At 39.4% G+C, this 12,655-nt stretch overlaps 1 protein-coding gene across 1 annotated transcript; it reads right to left on the reverse strand.

The window, feature by feature from the left end:
• Positions 1–459: 459 nt before the first annotated feature.
• Positions 460–9,135, reverse strand: LOC106578249 (B-cell receptor CD22). Its single transcript, XM_014156906.2, has 9 exons — positions 9,024–9,135; positions 8,675–8,746; positions 7,550–7,897; positions 7,231–7,461; positions 2,171–2,440; positions 1,955–2,042; positions 1,804–1,849; positions 1,224–1,585; positions 460–1,110 (listed from the first exon to the last, which is right to left on the reverse strand). Exons 1-9 carry the CDS (start codon positions 9,103–9,105, stop codon positions 1,044–1,046), a joined length of 1,566 nt encoding a protein of 521 aa, XP_014012381.2. The 5' UTR covers positions 9,106–9,135; the 3' UTR covers positions 460–1,043.
• Positions 9,136–12,655: the final 3,520 nt, after the last annotated feature.

Below are 12,655 nucleotides of genomic sequence, written 5' to 3' on the forward strand. Positions count from 1 at the left end.
TGCTCATTCTGTGCGTGATTTCCTGCGAGACAGGAATGTCAGTGTTCTGCCATGGCCATCGAAGAGCCCGGATCTCAATCCCATTGAGCACGTCTGGGACCTGTTGGATCGGAGGGTGAGGGCTAGGGCCATTCCCCACAGAAATGTCCGGGAACTTGCAGGTGCCTTGTTGGAAGAGTGGGGTAACATCTCACAGCAAGAACTGACAAATCTGGTGCAGTCCATGAGGAGGAGATGCACTGCAGTACTTAACGCAGCTGGTGGCCACACCAGATACTGACTGTTACTTTTGATTTTGACCCCCCCCCCCTTTGTTCAGGGACACGTTATTCAATTTCTGTTAGTTACATGTCTGTGGAACTTGTTCAGTTTGTGTCTCAGTTGCTGAATCTTGTTATGTTCATACAAATATTTACACATGTTAAGTTTGCTGAAAATCAACACAGTTGACAGTGAGAGGACATTCATTTTTTTGCTGAGTTTATCTGTAGCATGTACTCGGTATCTCTGCCCATCACATATTATACACTGGTTCTTATAGTTGGGTTTTAGTGGCAAAATAAAATCAACAACAGGTTGCAAGTTTTTTCATTTCTTTCATCTCCTCCATTAGTGAATACAAACTGAATTACCGAGACCCTTTCTCTGCCAAGTCAAAAAGGACAGTACATATTTAATAAAACTAACTAACTAAACAACCAAAAATACAAGATCTGATTCAGTCAAGGGAAGATCTAACAAAACTTAAATTCAAGATAAATGAACAATATTTTCTCAAACTTTGCCAGACAGTTACAAACTAAACCAGCCACATGGCCACTTCCCTCTTACCTGCACCTTCCCCTGAAATTTCAGGATCAATCAATCAATTAGCAAGATAGAAGCATGCACAAGCAATGGAAGCTCACTGAGACACATAAATTACAAGTACAGTACAAGACATATACATCTATTGCTATAACTACCCATTAATTTCATACTTTACATATCTTAACATGTGTTCCTATGCTGCTTAGTTTATTCAACATTATGAAATGATATGTTCAGGCTTCAGGTTTGGCAACAGTGGAGTAGATAACAGAATGGTCCACCTCTAATCTTTCTTCTGACCTGCAAAAAGCAAATACAGTTGTTGTATGAGTATATTCAAACATTTCAAATAACAGACTTCCAGAAATATGTTACATTGAAAAGGACTGAACTGATAGTGAGTTCACTCTTACCTGGCAGTAGGACTGGGGAGAGGGAACTGGATGCTGGCATACTGTAGGTTGTCTGTCACCTTGGCCTGTTTGGGTTTCATCTTGGAGTATACAACATCATCCCCATGGAGTCCTGAGTGTTGGGCTCTGTCGGTGGAGCTGTGGAAATGCTGGAAGTCAAAGGTAGCGTAATGAGGGTCTGCAGGGTTCTGCAAAGGTGGTGGCTTGACCACAGAGTACAGAGAACTGTCTTGGGGGTGGGGGTGAGAGGGAGGCAGTTGAACGTTGGCATAGAGGGCATTTTCCTGTTCCTCCGTTCTAGTTTCCTGTGTAGCTGGGTCGTTACTGGTCCTTCTACTGGATAAGACTGGGTTTTGATTATCCTGAAAGATGAAATTAGTCAAAAACAATACAAAATGTTTGATATATTGACTACTCACTGTAGCTTCATCCATTGGTAAAACTAAGTAACATGTTACCGGGGAAGAATGAAAGCTTGCGCTTGAACGTTGTTCAAATACCATGAACCTCCAGATAACATTGTTGCACTGACATGCTATTGGTATGTTGAATTAGAGTGTATATGCTGTGTCCCATTGACCTTTTTGTCCACAGCAGTCTTTTGACATAATTTGAATGGGCTCTTCCTGTCAAAGAAAACAAACTTATTTGAGGGAACAAATCGGTATCACAAGGCCATCATACTCTACATTATGATATTGAATTGAGTACACAATGTTTCAGAGACTTACCACATCCATAGGAACACAAGAAGTATGATCACCACGAAAACTGTGGCCGCGGAACTTATGTAAACTGGCATTTGGACAGTATTTGTATCTGAAAATGACACAGGATACATGAACGAAAACATTCAAGTCAAGGGAATTCCCACTTGAAATGTATTGGTTCAGGACAACAGGACATTTCACTGGACAGTAGAGCACAACATTTACTTCCATACTGACCCTGCATGATCAGAGACAGAACAGTAGAGTTCTGAGCCCCTTCTTTGTTCCTGGCCTCACAGAAGTACTGTCTACTGTCAGAGGAGGTTAGAGAAGTCAATCTCAACACCTCTCCTGACCCTGTCTGTGAGGTGTCTGTTCCATCCTTCTTAAACCAGGTGTAGTTCTCCACTGCTGGGTTGGCATGACTGCTGCAGGTCAGGTTCACAGAGGTTCCCTCTACCACTGGACCAGAGGGACTTATTGACACCAAGGTGTTCCTTGGGGCATCTAAAGCAAGCAGAAATATTCAAAAGTTGATACAGTTGAAGTCAGAAGTTTACATACACCTTAGACAAATACATTTAAACTCAGTTTTTCACCATTTCTGACATTAAATCCTAGTAAAAAGTCCCTGTCTTAGGTCAGTTAGGATCACCACTTTGTTTTAAGAATGTGAAATGTCAGAATAATAGGAGAGAGAATGATTTATTTAAGCTTTTATTTCTTTTATCACATTCCCAGTGGGTCAGAAGTTTATATACACTCAATTAGTATTTGGTAGCATTGCCTTTAAATTGTTTAACGTGTTATGGCTAGGGGGCAGTATTTTCACGGCCGGATAAAAAACGTACCCAATTTAATCTGATTCTTACTCCTGCCCAGAAACTAGAATATGCATATAATTATTAGTTTTGGATAGAAAACACTCCAAAGTTTCTAAAACTGTTTGAATGGTGTCTGTGAGTATAACAGAACTAATTTGGCAGGCCAAAACCTGAGAAGATTCCATGCAGGAAGTGCCCTGTCTGACAATTTCTTGCCCTTCTTGATTATCTCTATCCAATACAGGGGATCTCTGCTGTTACGTGACACTTCCTACGGCTCCCATGGGCTCTCAGAAGGCGGCAAAAAGCTGAATCGTGGCTTTGCAGGCTCTGGCTGAAAAACATTAGCGCGTTTGGATAGTGGCTGGTCACAGTACTGTGAAACTGAGGCTTGTGCACGAGTCGACTCCATTGTTTATTTTCTCTCTCTTTGAACGAAAACCACCACTCCCGGTCGGAATATTATCGCGTTTTTACGAGAAAAATGGCATAAAAATTAGTTTTAAACAGCGGTTGACATGCTTCGAAGTACGGTAATGGAATATTTACAATTTTTTTGTCACGAAATGCGGCGTGCGCGTCACCCTTATTTACCATTCGGATAGTGTCTTGAACGCACGAACAAAACGCCGCTATTTGGATATAACTATGGATTATTTTGAACCAAACCAACATTTGTTATTGAAGTAGCAGTCCTCGGAGTGCATTCTGACGAAGAACACCAAAGGTAATCAAACTTTTCTAATAGTAAATCGGAGTTTGGTGAAGGCTAAACTTGCTGGGAGTCTAAATAGCTAGCCCTGTGATGCCGGGCTATGTACTCAGAATATTGTAAAATGTGCTTTCACCGAAAATATATTTTAAAATCGGACACCTCAATTGCACAAAGGAGTTCTGTATCTATAATTCTTAAAATAATTGTTATGTTTTTTGTGAACGTTTATCGTGAGTAATTTAGTAAATTCACCGGAAGTGTTCGGTAGGAACTGAATGCGCACAACAGTAAACCGATAATCTCATAGATAACCTCACCTGAATACCATATTCATAATGTATCAAATATTCTGAACGTCACATGCTAATGTAAAAAGCTGGTTTTTGATATAAATATGAACTTGATTGAACAAAACATGCATATATTGTATAACATAATGTCCTAGGGTTGTCATCTGATGAAGATCATCAAAGGTTAGTGCTGCATTTAGCTGTGGTTTTGTTTTTTGTGACATTATATGCTAGCTTGAAAAATGGGTGTCTGATTATTTCTGGCTGGGTACTCTGCTGACATAATCTAATGTTTTGCTTTCGCTGTAAAGCCTTTTTGAAATCGGACAGTGTGGTTAGATAAAGGAGAGTCTTGTCTTTAAAATGCTGTAAAATAGTCATATGTTTGAAAAATTGAAGTTTTTGTATTTTTGAGGAATTTGTAATTCGCGCCACGCCTATCATTGGATATTGGAGCAGGTGTTCCGCTAGCAGAACGTCTAGATGTATTGACATAAAACTTCAATAATATTCCAACCGGACAATTCCAATGTCTTGAAAAACGTTATGGAACACAGCTACCTCATCACGTGAATGTGTGCCGATGAACTCATGTCATTTTCTGAGTCACCAACTTCCCGGCCTTCTTGTTCGCTCTCTGTTCACTGCAAAAGCCTGAAACAAGGTTCTAAAGACTGTTGACATCTAGTGGAAGCCTTAGGAAGTGCAAAATGAACCCTAAGTCACTGTGTGTTAGATAGGCAATGACTTGAAAAGACTACAAGCATCAGATTTCCCACTTCCTTGTTGGATTTTTCTCAGGTTTTTGCCTGCCATTTGAGTTCTGTTATACTCACAGACATCATTCAAAAAGTTTTAGAAACTTCAGAGTGTTTTCTATCCAAATCTACTAATGATATGCAAATATTTGACTCTGGGCCCGAGTATTAGGCAGTTTACTCTGGGAACGCTTTTCATCCGAAATCGAAAATACTGCCCCCTATACCTTAAAAAGTTAAAGGCACAGTCAACTTACTGTATGTAAACTTAAACCTCTCTCTCTCTCTCTCTCTCTCTCTCTCTCTCTCTCTCTCATAAGAAGCAGCCATATTGTTGTCAGTCCGCTAGGGACCTGTTTTTAATCTATTAGGTGCGTATGTTTATCCTGTATTACAATTTAGTTAGCAAGTAAACAAATAACTAAACCAATTTGTGTAGTACTGAATCAGAAGTAAGGCACAGGTTTTTTCAGATGCAAGGTTACCAATGTTCAGAATGATTATATGATAGGAGGTTATGATTGATAAGTTTACTGTTCATGGATGTGATAGGTAAACACCTTTAGTGTTTAATTCGGGAGATGGTAACTCTTTAAAGAACCACTCTCGTGGTGCCCCAGATTCTAATGAGTTAATTGTTACATACACTACCGGTCAGGAACTTTATAATTTAAATACATTCCAGGTGATTACCTCATGAAGCTGGTTGAGAGAATGCCAAGAGTGCAAAGCTGTCATCAAGGCAAAGGGTGGCTATTTGAAGAATCTCAAATATAACATTTATTTTGATTTGTTTAACACTTTTGTCATTACTACATGATTCAATATGTGTTATTTCATAGTTGTGATGTCTTCACTATTATTCTACAATGCAGAAAATAGTAAAAATAAAGAAAAACCCTTGAATGAGTAGGGGTTCTAAAACCTTTGGCCGGTAGTGTAATTAATTTAATCGGGTAACAATTAAACATAGTTAGGTGATTAGATGAATAACAGTCTTCAGATTAATGAAAGTAAAGTCATGAGACTCTTACCACACATCATGTTGCCTCTATATTTCATAAAACCACAACACTGAACTTTCATTGTTCCAGTAAATAAAGTGAATCAGAATATTTTCATTGGTGCTCTCAGAACAGTTTTGAATTAACCTCTCTAGGGTCGGCGGGACGAAATCGTCCCACCTACTCAACAGCCAGTTGAATCCCGTGGCGCGTTATTCAAATACCTTAGAAATGCTATTACTTCAATTTCTCAAACATATTACTATTTTACAGCATTTTAAAGACAAGACTGTCGTTAATCTAACCACACTGTCCGATTTCAAAAAGGCTTTACAATGAAAGCAAAACATTAGATTATGTCAGCAGAGTACCCAGCCAGAAATAATCAGACACCCATTTTTCAAGCTAGCATATAATGTCACATAAACCCAAACCACAGCTAAATGCAGCACTAACCTTTGATGATCTTCATCAGATGACAACCCTAGGACATTATGTTATACAATACATGCATGTTTTGTTCAATCAAGTTCATATTTATATCAAAAACCAGCTTTTTACATTAGCATGTGACGTTCAGAACTAGCATACCCCCCGCAAACTTCCGGTGAATTTACTAAATTACTCACGATAAACGTTCACAAAAAACATAACAATTATTTTAAGAATTATAGATACAGAACTCCTCTATGCACTTGCTATGTCCGATTTTAAAATAGCTTTTCGGTGAAAGCACATTTTGCAATATTCTCAGTAGATAGCCCGGCATCACAGGGCTAGCTATTTAGACACCCACCAAGTTTAGCACTCACCAAAATCAGATTTACTATAAGAAAAATGTGATTACCTTTGCTGTCTTCGTCAGAATGCACTCCCAGGACTTCTACTTCAATAACAAATGTTGGTTTGGTTCAAAATAATCCATAGTTATGTTCAAATATCCTCTGTTTTGTTCGTGCGTTCAAGACACTATCCGAATGGTAAAGAAGGGTGACGCGCACGACGCATTTCGTGACAAAAAAATTCAAAATATTCCATTCACGTACTTCAAAACATGTCAACCGCTGTTTAAAATCAATTTTTATGCCATTTTTCTCATAAAAAAGCGATAACATTCCGACCGGGAGTTCTGTTATACTCACAGACACCATTCAAACAGTTTTAGAAACTTTAGGGTGTTTTCTATCCAAAGCCAATAATTATATGCATATTATAGTTTCTGGGCAGTAGTAATAACCAGATTAAATCGGGTACGTTTTTTATCCGGCCGTGTAATTACTGCCCCCTACCCCCAACAGGTTAAGTTAGTAGCCTATAGTTCACTGTTATTTCCTATCACCATACCCTGCCATCATATACGTCAACCTCAAACTGCTTAACTTCCCCTAAAAGTTACCACAATCTAAACACACAGCCAGGCTCAGCAAATAGAGACTGCAGTTCATCATGGCAAATTCAAATTTCTTATCTAACACATTCACATTCAGACCAAACTGACAAAGGCTGTTATGCAAGAGCACTATTTACTTAACATCCTTCTTTCATAATTCTCTGGTATTATGTTTACACATTAATGCAATGAGATATGTGCCCTTCCAAGTCAGAAGCAGCACCTCGCTCGTGCAGACTTTTGAACGCAGATAGCTGCTCCATTATTATAAAATGATATGATCTGCTCACGTTAAGTAGATCAGATATTTACTCACATTTGACATCAAGAGACACTGGAGCAGAGTTGAGATTCTCTTGACCTTGAACAGCACATTGGTATCTGCCAGAATCCTCACTGCTGGCCAGGAACTCTGTGTTGGATACTGAGTGTCCATCCCTGGACCAAACAATAGTGGGATGGTCACTTGGTGTACAGGTTGTGACACACGTTAACGTCACCCTCTCTCCCTCTCTCACAGTTGCAGGCTGTACTTTGGTTGTCAGCCCTGGTTGAGCGGAGAAAGAAACAGAGTGATCACTGAATGTTTTTTGAAGTGTTATGAGAGTCTGATTTTGTTCTGGTATCAAAATTACCTGTCAAACTTAGTGAAACACATGTTTTGCTGCTCCATGCATTCGTTTCGCCACCTTTATTAACCGTCTCAAATCTGAATTGGTATTGTGTTGCGTCACTACTAATTAGGTTATTAATTTTCAAAGTGCAGTTGTTGTCTTTGTTTCCAAGGTATTCTACACGTCCACTGTATTCCTGGGTCAGAAAGAGATCATTGTTCTTCCCTTGACTCGAGATATACCAGAAGCTATTTGTAATAGTCTGATCTGAAGGGTAGACATAACTGCATCCAAACACCACTGATGACCCTCTTAAGGCACATGGAGCTGCATCGTTAAAGGTCACCTTCCAATTACTCACACAAACACCTTTAAAAAACAACAACAACATAGCAAAAAACAATTAATGTTGTCACACATATCTACAACACTAATGCAAATACATACAGAGCCAATTTGCCATTTACAGGTACTTAAAATAACATATAATATATTGTTGCTGTCGGATGAAAACCTCCTAACTCCATTTTTGCCAACTTTCATTTTTGTACATATATTGAAAGCAGTAACTCCCCTCAATGTACTCTGAACATTTCATGACTCTAGGACCAAGAAAATATATTAAAATAGCTTCCTAATTTTCATTATTGTATGTTAATTTATGGGAAAACATGGTAATTTTTTCCATCTACTGAAAAATTTCTGTTTTGGTTTTCATCAGACAGTGATGATATGCCATTAAGCAGATCCTTATCCAAAGTGACATACAGTTAAACCATCAACCCTGGCAGTCCAAGCGCCATGCTTTACCAACTGAGCTACAGATGACCCCGTGTCTCCAACCTCATGCTGGTGCACAAACAGACTATCAGTCACTTCTGTATTTCTGTGAATTAATCGAGTGAGTTACTCTTTATTTTCAGATAAAGTCCTTACCTTTGAGGTTAATCATTTGCTAAAAATACATCTCACCATCAAGGCAACAAAACAATGATATTAGAAGAACAATATAACATATCCCCTCTGACCTCTGCAGTAGTTCCCTGTTAACCTCTTATGAGCCATACACAGTAGTAGAAAGTTTATAAATCAGTACTGACATTCACAGCATGATAGAGCATCAAAGCAAAAATATATTCTACTCACCTAGCAACGTGAGAGTAATCACCAGCATCACACTGATCGTTTTCAAGAGCCACATCGCATCAAACTGAAACACTTTGATACAAAATAGCACAGAATGGAATTACTTAACTTAATACTTAATAAGTCAATCATCAAACAGGCTCAAACAGTGTTTTCACTGAAAGCAGGTGTAACATTTGTCTTTGTCTCTGAAGAGTTTTCTCACAACTTGGATACAGCTCTACATCATCTAGTCATTCTGTCTTTAAATTCTCACAACAGATAGACTGAACATCACTATGCACCAATGTTGCACCAGTTAAAGGAAAGAAAACACATGAAACTCTACAGAGACAACAACACTACTTACCCTCCTGCAGAACGTGTCCAGAGAGAATGACCAGCAAATAATCATGCAAATAAATACCATGGAGAGATGTGGTAATAACCATGTCACAAGCAGAATGTAGACGATTGGGTTGAGAATGACATGTGTCGTTGTAGCCTTTTGGTGCTATTTTCCTTCCTGTTATCATACACTTTTCATCTTAAGGGGGTACAGTAACATAGAAATATTATAATAATTTCTTCCCCTAACCTGGACAACACTGGGCCAATTGTGCACCGCCGTATGGGACTCCCGGACACAGCCGGTTGGGATACAGCCCGGAATCAAACCAGGGTCCGTTGTGATGCCTCTAGCACTGAGATGCAGTGCCTTAGACCGCTGTGCCACTCAAGAGCCACTAAATATACACTGAACAAAAATATAAACGCAACTTGTAACAATTTCAAAGATTTTATTGAGTTACAGTTCATATAAGGAAATCAGTCAATCTAAATAAATTCATTAGGCCATTGTCACGCTCCTCTTCGTCTGAAGACATAGAGAAATCGCTGTCGGAAAAAGTGGACCAATACGCAGCGGGTTGCGTGCTCCTCATATTTATTTTAAATGTGAACACCAAGGAAAAAACGAGAAACAAAGACTGACAGGAACAGTTTTGCAGGCTATACACAACGCAATGCAAAAACAACAACCCACAAACCCCAGGTGAAAAACACACTCCTAATATATGACTCCCAATCAGGAACAACGATAACCAGCTGTTCCTGATCGGGAGCCACACATACTAACAAAGAAACAGACATACTAGAAAAACCATACAACACAATCCTACTGCCACGTCCTGACCAAAATCTAATACAATTACTCCCTCTGCTGGTCAGGACGTGACAGCCATAATCTATGGATTTCACATGACGGAATACAGATGAGATCTTTGAATTATTAGGATCTCCATTAGCCAACACCAATGGCGACAGCGAGTCTTACTGGGGTCTGACATATAACGAAAAAGACATTACAGTCAAAAGACTAGAATTTATATACATTTAAAAACATTATAATGTAGTGTGTGTGTACTGTATATCTATCTATCAGTTACACATACATGTCAGTACATACACACAACTAGTAGGTCACATGGGGAGCATTGTGCAGAGGTGTTGCGCTATTTGTTTTTTGAAACCAGGTTTGCGGTGCACTTGTTCTAATGACATAGCGGCACGAAATCTAAGGAAGTCTTGAGCTATTGCTCACCTGAGGTAGACTATCTCATGATAAGCTGTAGACCACTCTATCTACCTAGAGAGTTTTCATCTGTATTTTTCGTAGCTGTTCACATACCACCACAGTCAGAGGCTGGCACAAAGACAGCATTGAATGAGCTGTATTCTGCCATAAGCAAACAAGGAAACGCTCACCCAGAGGCGGCCCTCCTAGTAGCCGGGGACTTTAATGCAGGGAAACTTAACCTGTTAGGGCTAGGGGGCAGTATTGACACGGCTGGATAAAAAACATACCCGATTTAATCTGGTTACCACTCCTACCCAGTAACTAGAATATGCATATACTTATTACATATGGATAGAAAACACCCTACATTTTCTAAAACTGTTTGAATGGTGTCTGTGAGTATAACAGAACTCAAATGGCAGGTCAAAACCTGAGAGATTCCTTTACAGCAAGTGGCCTGTCTGACCATTTCTTGAACTTCTTTTCCATCTCTATCATTTACTAAGGATCTCTGCTCTAACGTGACACTTCCCACGTCGTCCATAGGCGCTCAGAGCCCGGGAAAAAACAGAATGTCGTCATTCCAGCCCCAGGCTGAAACACATTATCGCCTTTCTCAAGTGGCCGATCAAGGGACACGGGCTTATGCGCGTGACCCCGACCGCCCCGCCTTTGGGATTTTTTTCCTCTGTTTGCCGAAAAGGAGATTCCCTGTCGGAATATTATCGCTTTTCTACGAGAAAAGTGTCGTAAAAATTGATTTTAAACAGCGGTTGACATGCTTCGAAGTACGGTAATGGAATATTTAGAATTTTATTGTCACGAATTGCGCCATGCGCGTGACACTTATTTACTATTTCGGATAGTGTCTGGAACGCACAAACAAAACGCCGCTATTCGGATATAACGATGGATTATTTTGGACCAAACCAACATTTGTTATTGAAATAGCAGTCCTGGGTGTGCATTCTGACGAAGACAACAAAAGGTAATCAAACTTTTATAATAGTAAATATGATTATGGTGAGTGCTAAACTTGCCGGGTGTCTAAATAGCGAGCCCGTGAAGCCTGGGCTATGTACTTAGAATATTGCAAAATGTGCTTTCACCAAAAAGCTATTTTAAAATCGGACATATCGAGTGCATAGAGGAGGTCTGTATCTATAATTCTTAAAATAATTGTTATGCTTTTTGTGAACGTTTATCGTGAGTAATTTAGTAAAATGTTAGCGAATTCCCGGAAGTTTGCGGGGGGTATGCTAGTTCTGAACGTCACATGCTAATGTAAAAAGCTGGTTTTTGATATAAATATGAACTTGATTGAACAAAACATGCATGTATTGTATAACATAATGTCCTAGGGTTGTCATCTGATGAAGATCATCAAAGGTTAGTGCTGCATTTAGCTGTGGTTTGGGTTTATGTGACATTATATGCTAGCTTGAAAAATGGGTGTCTGATTATTTCTGGCTGGGTACTCTGCTGACATAATCTAATGTTTTGCTTTCGTTGTAAAGCCTTTTTGAAATCGGACAGTGTGGTTAGATTAATGAGAGTCTTGTCTTTAAAATGCTGTAAAATAGTCATATGTTTGAGAAATTGAAGTAATAGCATTTCTAAGGTATTTGAATAACGCGCCACGGGATTCAACTGGCTGTTGAGTAGGTGGGACGATTCCGTCCCGCCGACCCTAGAGAGGTTAAACATTACCACTATGGTCAAATGTTTTAAAAAAAACTTGTTGTAAACCTTAAAGGTACATGTTTTTGGTGCTTCTTATCTTCCACCAGCAGCCTCAGTTGGGGGGAATAGAGATCCAGGGGAATCAATTGAAAACCAGTAACCAATGGGTAAAAATGGTCCAGAACCTGAGCCAACAAGCCACGCCTAGTGGTTCGTATGTAGTCGTTTTAAAAAACCCTCCGAGTCAGAGTGAGTTGTTTGGATCAATTGTCGTAGATGACTGGATATAACAACATCACCTACTTCATGCAAGCCCATATGAATTTGAATATTGCTGGTTTTGCCCTTCTTTCTACTGATGTTCAGAATCTTAAAGCTGTTACAGCCAGACATAGCCTGGTATTAGACTACATCCTGGCTAAGGAGGGTCAATATTTCAGGGCCCTAAATTCTATTTCCCCCACTGAATGCGTTATACTACTCCCTGACTTAACACAGTTGGCTGATACCTACGCCCCCACAGGAGAAGACTCCTGGTTCCCGTTTGGGTGGTTGAAAGATAAACTAGTAAATTGGGATTTAAGTTGTTTTCCATTTTGGTTCCATTGCTGCTCCCACTAATCGTTTTGTTAATTTGCATTTGTGTATTCTGTGCTGCTGGTAAATGTGTACTTCGTAAGGCTATGCCAGGTGTTTTTCTGCTTCATGTTTCTCAAAACCCAGACTCTTATTTGTATCCT

This window comes from Salmo salar, chromosome ssa02 (assembly GCF_905237065.1).
Source record: "Salmo salar chromosome ssa02, Ssal_v3.1, whole genome shotgun sequence".
Classification (NCBI taxonomy): Eukaryota; Metazoa; Chordata; class Actinopteri; order Salmoniformes; family Salmonidae; genus Salmo; species Salmo salar.

Coding starts and splice junctions, on each gene's coding strand:
- LOC106578249 (XM_014156906.2), bottom strand. CDS start 9,105: ATGGTTATTACCACATCTCTCCATGGTATTTATTTGCATGATTATTTG. Junction 7,462..7,549: donor TGTTTCACTAAGTTTGACAG/GTAATTTTGATA, acceptor CCGCTCAACCAG/GGCTGACAACCAAAGTACAG. Junction 1,586..1,803: donor AGACTGCTGTGGACAAAAAG/GTCAATGGGACA, acceptor TTCATCTTTCAG/GATAATCAAAACCCAGTCTT.